The following is an 18,062-nucleotide window of genomic DNA, read 5'->3' as shown; positions in this document are numbered from 1 at the left end:
GCCCCACTGGTTTCAGATGGGAATTGGAAGGCTTCTGCTTACCAAATTAAAACCCAGAAGACAACACTTACCTGTATTGTTTTGTGCAGCAGTCGCATAGGAAAACAGAAACAATCGTTTAAGCAGTTTAGGAGCCTGGGTATGATGAATTATGCCACTGACAATCTAAAAAAGAATTGACCAATGGATATAGTTATGCTTTTGACAGATAAACACAAAGAGAGACAAGAGTCAAGGTATTGTGGTTCTCAGTCATGCCAAAGGGGTTTCAATGGACAACATATTAATTCTCATTTGAGATCTGTATCTATGATGTTAGCTTTTGGAATAATGCCAAATCAACAGGATGCTAATCATTTTGTCAGGTTTTCTTTCTTTTAAAAGAAAATTTTACTAATTTTATTTATTTACTTGTTTATTTTTTCTGAGACACAGACTTGCTCTGTTGCCCAGGCTGGAGTACAGTGGCACAATCTTGCCTCGCTGCAACCTCCGCCTCATGGGTTCAAGAGATTTTCCTACTTCAGCCTCTAGAATACCTGGGATTACAGGCATGCACCATCACGCCTGACTAATCTTTGTATTTTTAGTAGAGACAGGGTTTTGCCATATTGGCCAGGCTGGTCTCGAACTACTGACCTCAAGTGATCTGTCTGCCTCAGCCTCCCAAAGTGCTGAAATTACAGGTATAAGCCACTGTACCCGGCCCATTTTTTTTTTTAAGACGGAGTTTTGCTCTTGTTGCCCACACTGAAGTGCAATGGCAAGATCTTGGTTCACTACAACCTTTGCCTCCCAGGTTCAAGCAATTCTCCTACCTCAGCTTCCCAAGTAGCTGGGATTACAGGCATGTGCCACCATGTCCAGTTAATTTTTTGTATTTTTAGTAGAGACAGGGTTTCTCCATGTTGGTCAAGCTGGTCTTCAACTCCTGACCTCAGGTGATCCACCCACCTCGGCCTCTTAAAGTGTTTGGACTACAGGCATGAGCCACTGTGCCCAGCCCAATCTGTTAGGTTTTCTAAGAACTCTGAGTTTCTGGGGAAAATTTTAAAACATAGTCTAATTTCTCAAAAACAAAGTGCCAAAAAAATGTAAGTGCCATATTAAGTCAGATAGTACAAAACTCTGACATGATAAAGACTTACAGCTGATATCAGATGATAACCGAGACACAGCTGTTCTGATCCATTGTTGAGGCCTTCAGGACCTTCTTATAGAAGATCAGGGAAATAAATCAATCTATCATGCTTTCTGTTTGTCTACTGTGTCAAACAAAAGTATATTTGATTAAGTGACTAAAACCATTGTTCAAATTGAAGTTTCTGCCTTCTCAGGAAATTTTCTATAACTATACTATTCTTTTCTTGCCCAAAATCGATAATACAAGTCATGTTTATTATTCTAACTGAACTACCACACTATCTTAAAGAAAATTAAGGAGTTACTGCTAAGTGTGCAAACTCACTGTAATCAAGAGAATATACATGAATAGGCCTCCTGCTAGATCACCCCTGATGTATTTACCAGCAGAGGGAAAAGTCTGAGATCAGTATCTTAATAAGAGAAATCTTGGATACCACTGCACTTCAGCCTGGGTGACAGAGCGAGACTTGGTCTCAAAAAAAAAAAAAAAATCTTGGAAATTACAACAAACATCAAACTGATACAACCACTTTCTGAGTTTACTCAGTTGCATATCTCAACTTGATGTGGCAACCAGGAGATTAAGTTTATTTAGTCTCCAAAAGCACATCTGATGATTTAGCTTTGCTCATCTGACCTGTTACTTCCTCTTTTCCACGCACAACCACTACCTCCCAGAGATAAACTCATTTACTCATAGGAGTTGGAATTCTCCATCACTGCTGTCTTTCGGAAAGGCTGTCAGAGGTGGGAGAATAGGGATAAACTTTTAGCTGCCTCATCCTTCCTTCATTTTCCTCTACTGCTTCCTGACCTGGTTTACCCCCTCCATCTAGTGGCTCCAGGAATAAAAACGTTATGAACTGAAGTATTAAAGGTAGCATGTGCCAAGATGATACACAGGCATATTTTATCAAATTACCTCTCACATTCTAATCAAAGAATATGGGATTACAACCAATTTCAAGTTCACAGAGTGAAAGCCTCCCCTCAACCTTCATGCAACATAAGCAAAAACCAGAGCTAGTGGGGAAAACCTGATGGGAAATAAAACCTAAAAACACATGCAACTAGTTACCCTTTTGACTTCCTCTTCCTTTGTGTACCTCAAACAAAACTGGAACACTCGAAGGTCCTTGCAGTGGATGATGAGCTTCTCAGGGTATTTCTTCAGCTGTCCAAAGAGAGTTTTCTTTTTCTCATCAAACACTATAGATCAGCAATGAAATCAGAAGGGAAATTCTGTTACACAGCAATAAGTGAATGCTAAAGAAACAAAGTAGATGCTCAATTTCTAGGGATACTTCCCAATGAGAGGAAAGGTCCTGCCTGTCTTTTAAGTGACTGTCAAAGGAAGCCCAATCTCTTCAGTAGGGGCTCTGGTTCTCTGAGAGCAGTCAAGATTCTTCACTCCTCTGGAGTAAGCACAAGAACAAACAGACTGGCCACTGTTGGCAGAACTGAATCCAGTGGCCTAAAGAAAACCCACTCTGAAAGCTGAGCTTACAAAAGATGAAAGAGAAATGACTAGATACATGCTTTCATGATAGTCAACTCCTGGGTTTACAGCTAGGACCCCTCCTGATACCCCCTCACTGTCCCAGAATTTGGACTCACTCAACACCTTGTAGTCTTGAGAACATTATAAATGATCACTGAACTATTTCTGAAGATGCCCAAATGCAAAAATAGAGAAGTGGAACAGAGAGAGGCTTGGCAAGAGAGGCTTGTTTAGTCAGCAGAAAAGACATCCTAATGCAATACAACAGATCTTTTTATCAGAGCAGCCTATAAAGTAAAACCTACACAGCGAACTCTGATGTCAAAAAGTCTCATCAACATCTAGCATATAATGGCATTGTGTATTAGAACAGGTTCCAAGTTCAAGTCTAAGCTACTCTAGATAAGTGACCCCATATAAACCACTTTACATCTCAATTTTAGCATCTATAAAACAGATTTAAACAAGATGATGTATGTAAAAAATTTTAGAAAATTATAAATGGTAACAAAAATATTATCAGTATCAGCTAGACTCTCAAAGGTTGTCAACATCCCAAGGAAAAACAGATACTTACCTCCATAAATCTGATCAACACAGTGGAGTGTAATGTCATTTTCTCCTATAACCTTATTCTTAAATTGAGTTTCCTAGAAAATTCAAAAGGAAACAACTGTGACTTCTCTGTGCACTGACGACATTTACAGGCAGAGTAATCACCATTCTCTACTTGGATATTAAGAAAAATAGGGGGCCGGGTGTGGTGGCTCACACCTGTAATCCCAGCACTTTGGGAGGCCAAGATGGGCGGATCACGGGGTTGGGAGAGCGAGACCATCTGGCTAACACAGTGAAACCCTGTCTCTACTAAAAAATACAAAAAAAAAAAAAAAAAAAAAAGATTTTTTAGTAGAGACAGATGTGGCGGCAGGCACCTGTAGTCCCAGATACTTGGGAAGCTGAGGCAGGAAAATTGCTTCAACATGGGAGGCGGAGGTTGCAGTGAGCAGAGATCGTGCCACTGCACTCCAGCCTGGGCAACAGAGTGAGACTCTGTCTCAAAAGAAAAAAAAAGAAAGAAAGAAAAATGGGAAAATGCAGTGACATCCCTAAAAAAGGGATAATGATGTATGTGAGAAAAGCTCCAGATCATTTTGAGAGAGGGTTTAGTTCTGTCACTCAAGCTAGGCTAGAGAGCAGTAGGGTGATCTTGGCTCACTGCAACTTCCACCTCTCAGGCTCAAGCCAACTTTGTACCTCAGCCTCCTAAGTAGCTGAGACTACAGGCACACGTCACCACACCTGGCTAATTTTTGTGTTTTTTTTTGTAGACACATGATTTCACCATGTTGTCCAGGCTGGTCTCAAACTCCTGAGCTCAAGCAATCCACCAGCCTCAGCCTCCCAAAGTGCTGGGATTACAAGCAAGAACTACCACACCTGGCCCAGAACATGCCATTTCTGAGCTCCTCCTAGGCGAACCCACCATGCCACACACAATCACTTTGAGAAGTGTGGGAATGTGATGTAAGGTTAACATTTCTCCACACAAATGTGAATAGGGGATTGACAGAGCAACCTGAAGTCAGCTTCAGGAAGAACAAGAGATTCAAGTTTCTGGTGCATGCTCTCTTTGTACAGGACTATGGACCAAGCCCAAGGCCAGATGGAAGACACAGAACTGGTGCTATTTAAAAAGCAAGGGTGGTCTGGGACGGTTGGCACACTGGGGCCAGAAAGTGCCTTGGCTGGGTTTCCACTAACATATGGTGCTCTCCTAGTGGTATGGGCAGTTCTCTCCTTACTTGATTGTTCATTCTTCATGAGTAGGAACAAATTGCACAAGGATACTGCTACTAGTTTCAGATTAAACATAAGGTGGGCTGGGTGAGGTGGCTTATGCCTGTAATCCCAGCACTTTGGGAGACCAAGGCAGGTGGATTTCTTAAGCTCAGGACTTTGAGACCAGCATGGGCAACGTGGCAAAACCCTGCCTCTCTAAAAATAACAAAATTAGCCAGGCACAATGGCACACACCTACGGTCCTAGCTACTTGGGAGGCTTAAGTGGGAAGATTACTGGAGCCACGAATATGCTACTGCACTCCAACCTGGGTGACAGAGTGAGAACCTGTCTAAAAAAAATTAATAATTAAAAACAGAACAAAAACATAGTAAACCCAAATTCAAAGGCTGCATTCACCATCAGTTTCATTATTGAACTCAGTTCCTGGGTTAAAGGAAGAGTTTAGTATAGAGAAAACATGGGGAACTAGTATATTTGGAAGATGTTATTCCAGTGAGTGAGATATATATATATAGGGGATTGACAGAGCAACCTGAAGTCAGCTTCAGGAAGAACTGAATATCTATATAGATATATGTATATATCTCACTCACTGGAATAACATCTTCCAAATATATACATATATATATATTTGTATATATATATATATTTGTGTGTGTGTGTGTGTGTGTGTGTGTGTGTGTATATATATATAGCACTAAAACACAGAAGAAAATTAAAAGTTGACAGTGTCAACACGAGGTCAAAACAAGCCAGTATGACACAAGGCACAGGTGAGAAATTTCTAAATGGTCCTGCCACTGAAAGGAGATCCTGAAGGACGGAGAGTAGGCCAGTGATGAGAAGGACTCTGTCTTTTGTGTGTATTTATGTGGGGTAGTGGGGAGGGTGGGGATGGTGGGAAGAGGAGTAACAGAGTAGCTGGGGGAAAAAAGACACCAGAGCCACAACTGTACTATTCTCCTCAAACTTCACCAAATGTAGCTCGTACATACAGGATTTCTGTCCTTTGTGTTTATGTGTGTTGGGGGGTAGAGTAATTGAGAAACTGGGGGGAAAAAAGACAATGGAATCACAAGTGCACTATTCCCTGAAAACTCTGCCAAATGCAGCCCATACATACATCATTATCCAATGCAGATTCGTCATCGCCCAAGAAGGCAATCTTGAAATCTGTGCAGACAAGCCTCCCATAGACCCCATGCTGACTGGAATCTTCCTGGACATACTTCAGTACTGTGCTGGCTTCACAAAGCACCTGTTCACCTGTTGGAAACAAAAAGAAGTCTTCCTTAGAGTTCTCAGGGAACACACAATATGCAAACCCTAAAGGCTTTCCAGTCCTATTTACATAAGGACAAACACAGTATAACTCAGGGCTTCAGAACTTCACACTTTTCAGCATGGCAGGAGCTGCAAAAACGTAGGAGAAAAGATGAAGCAGAGTGGGAACCACCAAGAAGTGAAACTCAAATGGCTCAGATACACCTCCATGCAGGACAATCCTCTATCTTCTCACTGGGAATAATGGAAATTTCCAAATAGATACTAATGATCTGAGCTGTACTTTCATGCAGAGATCTTAGTGTTTTCATTACTTTGACCCAAGCAGATGTTCCATAGAAGCAATTCCCTAAGTGAACATAGATGGGCTTGCCCCAGTCTGCCCTAAAAGATGCGGATCTCAAGCCCACTTTCCTGTGAGAGGGGGCAGTTTCTAATACTGGAAGTGCTGAGAGAGAGAGTGGTGGTATCTCCCTGGTCATGGGGCTTCCAGGCAGCTTCCACAGATCCAAGAAGTACTGTAGCCTTCCACAGCATGACCACTCTTGTTCTGGCTCCACACTGGGAGGAAAACAGAGGTCAGAGGTTTGTAGGGGAAAAGCGTGTTTCCTCTCATTCTTAGTTAAGTGTATTTCCGTTCAATGCATCACCTCTCCTGCTCGATCTGCAGCACCCAGCCCACGTGAGAAGCTGCAGCCCCTGGAGACAGAAAGTATCCTTCCTTGCAGTCAAAAAGATGAGGATTGGGGAACAGGTAAGTATTCTTTGCCTTCTGGAAGCAGAGGAGCTCACGGGGGCATGAAAAACAGAAGACTATGGCAGAAATGAAAAACTAAGTATAAATGTTTTGCAACAACAAAAAAACCCGAAGGATTTTTCTTCTCATGCAACAGATAACCATCTTCTCCTTGGAATCTCCCTCTCAGCAGCTCCTTCAAGGTCTTTAAATTTACTTTTTGGCTTAAAATTTATTTAGTCTAGCTTTCAATATGAAATCAAAGAAGAGTCAGACACTCAGAAGGGACACATATTATGGTGTTTTTCCCCCATCTTTCAAAAAGTTAATTACCTCTGGCTGAAACACTAAGGTAATAGCAGAAGATGGCTCAGTCACTAGGTCAGCCTCTCAAGAGATCAGTTTGAAGGAAATAATGAAGACAGAGCCTCATTTAGGGTTTAAAATAGTCCCAGAAAAAGTGTCTCTGCTAAGTCCATGATGGAAGACATGTGAGCAAGGCTCCCTGTGCTTTCAATTCTCAACGTGAAACATCTTTTAACAGTAAGGCTCTCCCCAAGACCAGGTCAGCCCCCTTCCATGCTCATGTACTAGAGACCAGAAATTAGCATGCACTAGCTAATACAACATTCCTGGTGAGACCCTCTGCAAACACGGCATGCTGCCCCATGGTAATCAGCTGGTTTATGTCAGATCACAGTCTAGAATCACGAGAGTTCGGAGCTAAAAATGATCTTTGTCTAGTTTATGGAACTAGGCTCAGAGAATTTAACTGTGAACTCACCACTGCACACCTACACCTAGATGAAACTGCGAAGTAATTCAGGAGAGGGGAGAATATGCATAATGCTAAGCTAAAAACAAAATTTCCAAATCTATAACCCCAAGAAGAGGAAAAACAAGAGGAGATAGAACGTAAGGTTTAATTCATCATTATAGGAAAAAAAGCCTTTGACATTTAAAAACATCAGAAATGTTATAGGATTCTTTTACCAAATAAGGTGGATCAGTCAGAAACTTGCCCGGATTTATATCCTCTCAATAAACTGAAATAAAATAAGAAGTGGCAGAATGAAGCCTGTATTGTTTTGGGAAAATGTACCTAAAAAAACTTATTTTAAAAAAAGCTATTTGGAATTAGGAAAAAGAAAGTGAGAAAAGAATTAAATACATGGATCACAGAATATCCCATATATGGAGAGGAAACACCACCAAGTAGTTTCTATTCCTGAATGCAGAAATGATTAAAACTTAAATTAAAGTCACTGTCTTCTATCTCAAAAATATTCAACCAATCCAGGCTCCTTGGCAATGACCACAGGGCAAAGTGCAGGCAGCCCCAGGGTTGGCAAACCCCAGTATCCCCAATATACAGTCTCACATGCATAAGTGGATATAGACCAACAGGTGAGGCCACCCACCACTGGTTGCCTTGGGAGACCATGGTGGCTGCACTGTTCACAGGCAGTTATAGACTTGGACAGCGGGAAGAGAATATGGGGTGTAGGGGTCTGTAGGGAACTGAGGTTTTCCTGATTGGGGATCAGCATACTGGAAGAGGCCATGTAGAATGGCCTGAAAAAGGCCTCATATGCTCCTAAAAGCAGTGAGAATATCTCAGGTTTATTTTCACCAGCTTGGGGGAAAAGGAAATGAGAAAAATTCTTTCTAGATGTTGTAATACTCAGATCCAGGTGTGCAGTTATTGAGCTAAAAACCTTGATATTTGTGTCTAATTCATTACTGTTATATGTGAGAGGATGAAAACAAAGGAGTTTAAATATAGCAAGGCTAGGAATGATGTAATTTATCACTGGCTTTGCCTTGCATAGGAGTTACTATGCTAACATGACAGTTACCTGGCAACAAGTGAAGAGTTACTTCCTTCTCTGTTACTTCCTTTTCATTTGTGTGAATTTCCTAAAAGAGAAGAGCAAAGGATATTTTTCTTTGTTTAAGGGTTTAAAGTGAATAACATTAAGCCATGCTTTCAGAATACACACTAAAATATCACATACTCCCAGGAGCTTTTTGTTTATTTTACAAGTTAGATATTTTTAAAAACGTTTTTAACTAAAGGAAGACAGAATTTTCCAACAAGTTATGGATATTCAATGTATTAAACTAATTATTTAGGACTGATAACTACTAGCTGTCCCAACAGAGGGGGAGGGGTATGCACTCCTTATCTAAGGAACAACTTGAAGTGTTGCACAGCAGAGCAAGGCTGCTCAAGCACAGAATCAGAAAGAAAAGAGATGGCCCGGCACGGTGGCTCACACCTATAATCCAGAACTATGGGAGGCTGAGGTGGGCAGATCACTTGAGGTCAGGAGTTCGAAACCAGCCTGGCTAACATGGCGAAACCCTGTCACTTCTAAAAATACAAAAATTAGCTGGCTGTAGTGGTGAGCACCTGTAATCCCAGCTACCCAGGAGGCTAGGGCAGGAGAATTGCTTGAATCCCAGAGGCGGAGGTTGCAGTGAGCCGAGATCCTGCCACTGCACTCCGGCCTGGGTAAGAGTGAGATTCTGTCTCAAAAAAATAAAAAGAAAGAAAGGAGACAACATGCCACAGCATGATCCCCTCTCCTTCCAGTGAGGACCAAGGGTTAAAAGCAAAAGATATGTGTTCTTCAGAGAATATGGACATATGTATAAGGCCCAAAGATACGTATAGGAAAACATGAATGTATCAAGTCAGTATTGATCCAGTTAATCTATAGCACACCAGGGCTCATAAAGAGAGCTGGAACATTCTTTGTCCATTCTAAGTTACCTAAAACCACAAGACAGTGCCAAGAGGTACAATCATTTGTAAAGGAGAGTCAAGGCCAGGTTCTGGGTCACTGCTTCTCAGTAAAAATATGTTCAAGTACCTCGATTTGGGGCTCAGTATTTATTGGATACTCAAAGATAATTAATTACAAACATTAATGAATAGACCAAAGCGATGATCACCTATGGCTGTTAAAAAAGATGTGGCTGTCTGAGAAAAAAAAAAAAAAAGACATGGCTGTTAACATAACAAAGAGGCGCACCACGGGCCTCCTAATGAAGTGAACCACACCATCCATGAAGTGTTCTTGCCAAAATCTCTAACCTCCATCTGCTTGAACTTCCATGGCAATCAGCCAATTTATCAGAAACACTGGGACAGAGAAACACGTTAAATAATACAATGGGGATGCAATCAGTCAAATTCTGACTGTGGAAAATTCTATAATACACAACCAGTTTTATCAACAAATAAAATTAGATTTTAATTTTTTCATGGTAGAAGTCCCCGGGTAGGAAGTTTTCTGAATTTGTTAATTCAGATTAAAATATGGCATTAGAAGAAAGAAACATGGGTACAGCTCATCTTGAGGCTGAAGAAAAACGTTATGGCTTTTCCTGGGAACTCATTTTTGAGCATGGTGTATTTTGGAGGTAACTAAGATGCCAATAAACCAAGTCCCTCTGAGGCAGTGCTTCTCATATTTGAGGCGGTCAGATTACATGGGGAGCTTGTTATCTAAACAGATTCTCAGGCACCCATAAGCCTGCAGAGTTACAGTGCAGGGATGCAAGCTGATGCCCTGGTTTTGTAAAAAGCTCCCCAAATGATTCTGATGTATTGGTCTGGGCTTAAGCAAGAGGAACTATTTCTGCATGTTAAAAGCTATGAGTGTTTTGGTAATTTTAAAATTCTTGCCTGAGTACGGTGTCTCACACCTATAATCCCAGCACTTTAGGAGGCTGAGATAGGCAAATCACCTGAGGTCAGGAGTTCGAGACCAACATGGCCAACATGGCAAAACCCTCCATCTCTACTAAAAATACAAAAAAATTAGCCAGGCATGGTGGCAGGCATCTGTAATAACAGCTGCTCGGGAGGCTGAGGCAGGAGAATCTCTTGAACCTCGGAGGCAGAGGTTGCAGTGAGCCAAGATTGCGCCATTGCACTCCAGCCTGAGCAACAAAAGCAAGACTCCATCTCAAAACAAAACAAAAAAATTATCACTGAGAGTTTTCCTCATATAACATTGACAAAGAACTAAATTAAAGCAGAATTTTTTTTTTTTTTTTTTTTTTTTTTGAGACGGAGTCTTGTTCTCTTGCCTAGGCTGGAGTGCAGTGGTGTGATCTTGGCCTGGCCAATTTTTGTATTTTTAGTAGGGATGGGGTTTCACCATGTTGGTCAGGCTGGTCTCAAACTCCTGACCTCCTGATCCACCTGCCTTGGGCTCCCTAAGTGCTGGGATTACAGGAGTGAGCCACTGCACCCGGCAATCACAATTATTTTTGACAGGTTCTATCATCTTTCTCTGAGGAGAGAGTAAAGCTACTCATTAAATTCAATTGGCTGTTAGAATACTAGAAACGTCATCTTGACTAAAAGTCAGACTTCAGCCCAAACACTGGTGCAAACTTGGAGAAGACTAGCCTAATGTTACATCAGAAGAAAGAATTTATAAGATTCAAAACTACCTATATTAATTCTTGAAATGGTTAGTGAAATTCTTTAATTTTTTGTAGAGATGAGGTCTCGGCCTCAAGCAATCCTCTCACCTTGGCCTCCCAAAGCTTGAGGATTACAGCCATGAGCCATTCCGCCTGGCCAAATTCTTTCTTTACATTCCAGAAACAAAATATACAGGAGACATCGTTTAGGAATCTGTCCTACCAACACTCCCTTTCCTCAGACTACTGCTGCTTGCTCCCACAACCCTGTGGAGCATACCACCTCCCCCAAGTCAACTGCATAGGGAAATGAATAAGCACAATGGCCCCACATAAACTGGGCTAATCATTTCCTTTCTCCTTTTCCTTTGGCTCCCACAAATGTCTTTCAGGAGGGACTAAGAGATACTAATGAAGCTAGCTACCTGAACTATAGAGTTGTACATTTGGCCACAAATATGGGGAAAAAGAGAAGGCTGTTCTACAGAAAACAGACACATGAGGATGATATGGCCTGGACTCCCATGGCTTTCCAGGCTTTCCAGCCCAAGGTGTGAGGCCCGAACACACCTTAGGCTACAGTTCCATAATTCACACCTGTGTCTGTATCTTTATAATAAATTCCATTGTTGGGGCCGGGTGTGGTGACTCATGCCTGTAATCCTAGCATTTTGGAAGGTCGAGGCGAGCAGATCATTTGAGGTCAGGAGTTCAAGACCAGACTGGCCAACATGGTGAAACCTCATCTCTACTAAAAATACAAAAATTAGCCAGGTGTGGTGGTGCATACCTGTAATCCACTGCTCTTCAGCCTAGGTGACAGAGTGAGACACAATCTCCAAAAAAACAACAACAAAAAAAATTCTGTTGTTGGCATATATTAGCTAGAGTGGGTTTCTATTAATTGTCACCAAAGACACTGACTTAGGTCAATAGCATTAATAACAGAGAAACCACACGTCACCCAACATATCAATGTACAATATATATAGTGCCACAGGATTAGGAACTAATGTTACAGCCGCCACCTCACAGGTAAGACTGGTAGAGGAGAGTCAGATGCCAGAAGTAGAACTACTGCCTCGAGTGTGTGGGTTTCAGATGGGGTGAGGATGTATGAGGTTTCCAAACACTAAGGCCCTCAAAGAATTTTGCCATTATTCAGCTGATGAAAACACCCCCTGAATGGCTTTCCTTGGCTGCTACCATCACATTCCCTGTATGACTTCTCTGGGTGTAGCAGCACACACCCCACCCCAACACCCTAAACACACATTGGATAAAGCAGAAAGTGACTTTAAAAACTTAAAACAACAATAACAACAAACCCGCATCATTCTTGGCCTTGTCATTTCTAAACTAAGTTGTATGTATATACATACATACACACACATTCTTTTTTAAAGTGAAAGATGCTATGCCTCTACAGATATCTGAAGTTTGTACAAGGACAGGGAGAAGGTCATTTATAAGAGACAGATATAATTAAAATGAATTATTACCAAGTGCTAGGTACTGGGCACTGAAGGATTAACAGTAGCTTGCAGTCCAGGAGAGAGACTAGATAATCCCAACATGCAACCTGATGGATGCCATAATGAAGGTGTTGATGTACGGACATGAGAGCACAAAACAGGGGCACCTAACTGTAGGAAGACTAACAGAGGGAGAGAAGAGAGGGGAGACTATCCATAGCAGCCCTTCTAGGGAAGTGGCTCATATGGAATGTGCCAGAGTTCAGTAAGTAGACAAGCAGAAAGGAGAAGAAAGACAAGAGAAAAGAAAGAAAAGAAGATGTGACTCATGGAGTTAAGTCACATGAGAGGGGCGAGAAATATGGCTGGAGGTGGGTCACGGCCTAAAGGAATGTGGCATATTGAATTTGGTCTTTATCCAGTGGGCAGTGCAGGGAGCAACTGAAAGATTTTAAGGAGAGTGAATTAAGCATATAGTATTCACCATTTCCAATAAATGTCTTTCAGGAAAAAGCCCAGGACTAAACCAGGATCCTGTGTGGGTTCCAGCCTACAAAGACTTCAGGAGGACCATGGGCAAGTTCCCTGGTCTCAGTGTCCTCATCTAAAAGAATGAATAGAGGTATATTGCCCACTTTATGAGACAATGCATGAGAGCCTACGCAAGGGTCAAGAGTATGATATAGAAGTGAGTCTGAGCATCTGTGTCCAGAAAGAGGCAGTGTCCTTGGTGGCTTTCCCTCAGTAAAAACTGGAAAGGAAGATTTTTGTAAACCCACTCCCTCAATTCCAAATTACTTGGTCAGAGCATATAATTGTATTTTCAGGAATGAATACCAATCTACTACAGAATTTCCTAGAAGAAAAAAAGTGGCTGGGACCTTTTCCCACACACCCTCTTTATCAAGTGCCCCAAAAGCATAGTACACATTTTTCATTTTAAAAGCACTGACGACTCTTCTTCCCTTTAATAATGTTAAGTATGTTTTAATGTTGGTCCCAGGCTGCTGACCAAAAATTGATCTGACAGAGAAAAGGGAAACCTCAAAAAGCAATTAAGTCATCCAGGAGCCACATATTTGCCACTTATTTTATGAAGCAAGTGGTGATTTCAACATTGGAAGGGCATGACAGAAACGCCACCAAGATTCCTAATAGCACTCAACTTTCTACAAAAACTGCTACTATTCATCAGATTTCCTTCAGCACTGCAGACAGGGAAAGGAGAGGTCAAAAAAACATAACAAGATGCACACTGGTGCTGAATACCAGCATCTAAAAAAGGTAATCTAATCATCAAATATATGTGAGTCCCTGCCTCAAATGCCAATAAATAAATAAATAACAAATGATATTCCTCCAAAGCCTGGAACATATTGCAAATTCACCTATTTGGAATATTGCCAAAAATCATAAGTAAAAAAGGCTCCTTAGCAGTAGTAACAGATGCATCTACGGTTGTGCTTAGTGATCAGAGCCCCCTGCAATCTGTCTTCCACCTCAACTGCATGCTTTTAATCATGACTGACAGCCAGCTACCATGTGCCAGGTAAGTACTCTTCATTAGAATCTTATTCATCCTCACAACTCTAGGACAGGCATATGTTGCTTTATTGCATCTCGCTTTATTGTGCTTCACAGATACTGCACTTTTCGCAATGGAAGGTATGTGGCAACCTGGTGTGGAACAAGGCTATCAGTGCCGTTTTTCCAACAGTGCATGCTGACTTCTTATCTCTGTGTCACATTTTGACAATTACTGTAATATTTCAAACTTTTTCATTATTATATCTGTTATGATGATCCGTGATCAGTGATCATTAATGTTACTATGCTAATTGCTTTTGGGGCATCATGAATCATGTCCACATAGGATGGCAAATGTAATCAATAAATGTTACATGTGTTCTGACTGCTTCACCACCCAGTTGCTTACCATGTCTCTTCTCCTTGGGCATCCATATTTCCTGAGACACAACACAACAACATTGAAATCAGGATAACTGATAACTCTACAATGGCCTCTAAGTGTTTAGGTGAAAGGAAGAATAGCTTGTCTCGTTTTAAATCAAAAGCTAGATAAGATTAAGCTTAGTGAGGAAAGCATTTAGAAGCCAAGCCAGGTCAAAAGTGAGGCCTCTTGTGCCAGTTAGCAAAGTTGTGAATGCAAAGGAAAAATTCCTGAAGGAAATTAAAAGTGCTACTCCAGTGAACATATGAAAGATAAAAAAGTAAAACATCTTACTACTGATATGGAGAAAGTTTGAGTGGTCCCTTAAGCTAAAGCCTAATCCATAGCAAGGCTCTAGCTCTCTTCAATTCTGTGAAGGCTGAGAGAGGTGAGGAAGCTCCAGAGGAAATGTCTGAAGCTAGCAGAGGTTGGTTCATGAAGTTTACGAAAGGAAACTATTAACAAAAAAATGCAAGGTGAAGCAGCCACTGCTGATGTAGAAGCTGCAGGAAGTTAGTTGGAGGATCTAGCTAAGATCATTGATAAAGGTCGCTACAGTAAACAGTAGATTTTCAGTGGAGACAAAACAGCCTTTTATTGGAGACAGATGCCATCTAGAACTTTTATAGTTAGAAAGGGGAGGCCCATGAACTGATTCAAAGTTTCAGAGGATAACGGACTATTAGTAGCTAATGCAGCTGGTGACTTGCTGTTGAAGCCAATGCTCATTTACCATTCCAAAAAAATAAGCTACATCTCATCTGTCTGTGCTCTATAAATGAAACAATAAAGTCTGGATGACAGAATATCTGTTTACAGCATTGTTTACTGAGTATTTTACAACCACTGTTGAGACCTACTGATCAGAAAAATTAATTCCTTTCAAAATACTACTGGTCAAAATATTACTGCTCATTGACAACGCACCTGGTTGCACAAGAACTCTGATGAAGATGTACAAGGAGACTTATGTTGTTTTCATGCCTACTAACCCAACATCAATTCTGCAGACACATGATCAAGGAGTCATCTTGATTTTCAAGTCTTACTATTTAAGAAATAGATTTTGTAAGACTATAGCTGCCATAGATAGTGATTCCTCTGATGCATCTCAGCAGAGTCAACTGGAAATCTTCTGGAAAGGATTTACTATTCTAGATGTCATTAAAAACATTCATGATTCATGAGAGGAAGTCATAATAGCAACACTAACAGGAGTTAAGAAGTTGATTCCAACTCTCATAGATTGGCTTTGAGGGGTTCATCAGTAGAGGAAGTAACTGCAAATGTGGTGAAAACAGCAAGAGAACTAAAATTACTGATAAAAGTTGAGCTTGAAGATGGACATGAACTGCTTCAATCTCATGACACTGAAAAAGTGAGAAATAACCCAGAGGACTTGAAAAAACAGGTGAAAAGTTGCTTCTTATGGATGCACAGAGAAAGTGGTCTCTTTCTCACCGGCCAGGTGTGGTGGCTTGTGTCTGTAATCCCAGCATTGTCGGAGGTCAAGGTGGGCAGATCATCTGAGCCCAGGAGTTCAAAACCATCTTGGGCAACACAGCAAAACCCCATCTCTATGAGAAGTACAAAAAATTAGCCAGGCATGGTGGCACACACCTGTAATCCCAGGTACTTGGGAGGCTAAGGTGGGAAGATGACTTGAGCCTGGGACAGGGAAGTTACAGTGAGCTGAGACAGAGCCACTGCACTCCAGCCTGGGCAACAGAGTGAGGCCCTGTCTCAAAGAAGAAGAAGAAAAAAAAAGGAAGTGGTTTCTTGAGATGGAATCTATTCTTGATGAAAATGCTGTGAACATTGTGGAAATGACAACAAAGAATTCAGAAATACATATAAACTTGGTTGACAAAGCAGCAGCAGTGTTTGAGAACACTGACTCCAATTTTGATAAAAGTTCTACTGTAGGTAAAATACTATCAAACATCATTATATACTACAGAGAAATCTTTCATGAAAGGAAGAGTCAATCAATGCAGCAAACTTCATTGCTGTCTTATTTTAAGAAATTGCCACAGCCACTCCATCCTTCAGCAACCACCACCTTGATCAGTCCACAGCCATCAACATCAAAGCAGGATCCTCCACTAGCAAAGATTATGACTTCCTGAAGGCTCAGATGACTGTTAGCACTTTTTAGCAATAAGATACTTTTAAATTAAGGTAATTACCTTTTTTTTTGACACGGAGTTTCACACTTGTTGCCCAGGCTGGAGTGCAATGGTGTGATCTCACCTCACCACAATCTCCACCTCCCAGGTTCAAGCGATTCTCCTGCCTCAGCCTCCCGAGTAGCTGGGATTATAGGCATAGGCCACCGCACCCCACTAATTTTGTATTTTTAGTAGAGACAGGGTTTCTTCATGTTGGTCAGGCTGGTCTTGAACTCCCAACCTTAGGTGATCCACCCACCTCAGCCTCCCAAAGTGCTACAGGTGTGAGACACCGTACCTGGCCCTGTACATTTTTTCATATATAATGCTATTGCACACTTAATGCACTAAAACATATGCACTGGGAAAGAAAAAATGTGTGACTCACTTTTCTCTTTTTTTTTTTTTTGAGATGGAGTCTCACTCTGTCACCCAGGCTGAGTGCAGTGGCGTGATCTTGGCTCACTGAAACCTCCATCTCCCGGGTTCAAGTAATTCTTCTGCCTCAGCCTCCTGAGTAGCTGTGATTACAGACGTGCATCACCATGCCTGGCAGACTCACTTTATTTTTTTGAGACAGAGTCTTGCTTTTTCACCCAGGCTGGAGTGCAGTGGTGTGATCTCAGCTCACTGCAGTCTCCGCCTCCCAGGTTCAAGTGATTCCTGCCTCAGCCTCCCAAGTAGCTGAGACTACAGGTTTGCACCACCACACCAGGACAATTTTTATATTTTTAGTAGAGATGGGGTTTTGCCATGTTGGCCATGCTGGTTTTGAACTTCTGACCTCAGGTGATCCGCCTCCCAAAGTGCTGGGATTACAGACATGAACCACTGCGACTAGCCTCTCACTTTATGTTTATATTCACTTTATTGTGGTGGTCTGGAACTAACCTTAAAACATCTCCAATGTGTGCCTCTACTAGTATTATGTACATTTTACACATGAGGAGACTGAGGCTTAAATAGCATCAAGAGGCTCAGTAACTTGTTTGAGGTATTATTTTTAAAAATAAGTTACGGCTGGGCGTGGCAACTCACACCTATAATCTTAACACTTTGGGTGGCTGAGGTGGGAGGACTGCTTGAGCTCAGGAGTTTGAGACAGGCTTAGGAAACAGTGAGACTCATCTCTACAAAACAAACAATTAAAAAATCATTCAGGCATGGTAGTACACACCTGAAGTCCCAGGTACCCAGAGGGCTGAGGTGAGATGATCACTTGAGGTCAGGAGGTCAAGGCTGCAGTGAGCCATGACTGCACCACTGCATTCCAGCCTGGAAAACAGAGTAAGACCCTGTCTCAAAAAAAAAAAAGTTACTAACCAAGGAGCTGCAAGCCCCACTGTACTCAGAGCCTATATTCTTCACTGTTATGTACCAATTCTAACAAATAAGGTCTCCAGTTTCCCATTGTAAAAGAGAAAATCACTGTAGCATCCATTGCTTATAAAGGAAACTCTTACTATAAAACTGATCAGAACAAATGAGAAAAATTCCATTAGGAGAACTGTACTTCACGTTCAAGGATCTGTCACACACACCAGCA

At 41.5% G+C, this 18,062-nt stretch overlaps 1 protein-coding gene across 3 annotated transcripts in view; it reads right to left on the bottom strand.

Annotated features, from left to right (window-relative positions):
* The window catches only part of MTMR12 (myotubularin related protein 12), an 88,067-nt gene that overhangs the window by 38,507 nt on the left and 31,498 nt on the right, over window positions 1-18,062 (bottom strand). For all 3 annotated transcript variants that reach the window (XM_008992212.5, XM_017969970.4, XM_002745084.7), the window contains exons 2-6: window positions 8,333-8,393; window positions 5,577-5,719; window positions 3,225-3,297; window positions 2,225-2,355; window positions 72-165 (exon numbers count right to left, since the gene is read on the bottom strand). In XM_008992212.5, coding sequence (XP_008990460.1) covers window positions 72-165; window positions 2,225-2,355; window positions 3,225-3,297; window positions 5,577-5,719; window positions 8,333-8,393 — 502 coding nt within the window. The remainder of the gene's footprint in view (window positions 1-71; window positions 166-2,224; window positions 2,356-3,224; window positions 3,298-5,576; window positions 5,720-8,332; window positions 8,394-18,062) is intronic.

Source organism: Callithrix jacchus, chromosome 2 (assembly GCF_049354715.1).
Source record: "Callithrix jacchus isolate 240 chromosome 2, calJac240_pri, whole genome shotgun sequence".
NCBI lineage: Eukaryota > Metazoa > Chordata > Mammalia > Primates > Cebidae > Callithrix > Callithrix jacchus.
Note: the sequence above shows the minus strand (reverse complement) of the source record. Positions and strands in the feature narration are given on the sequence as shown.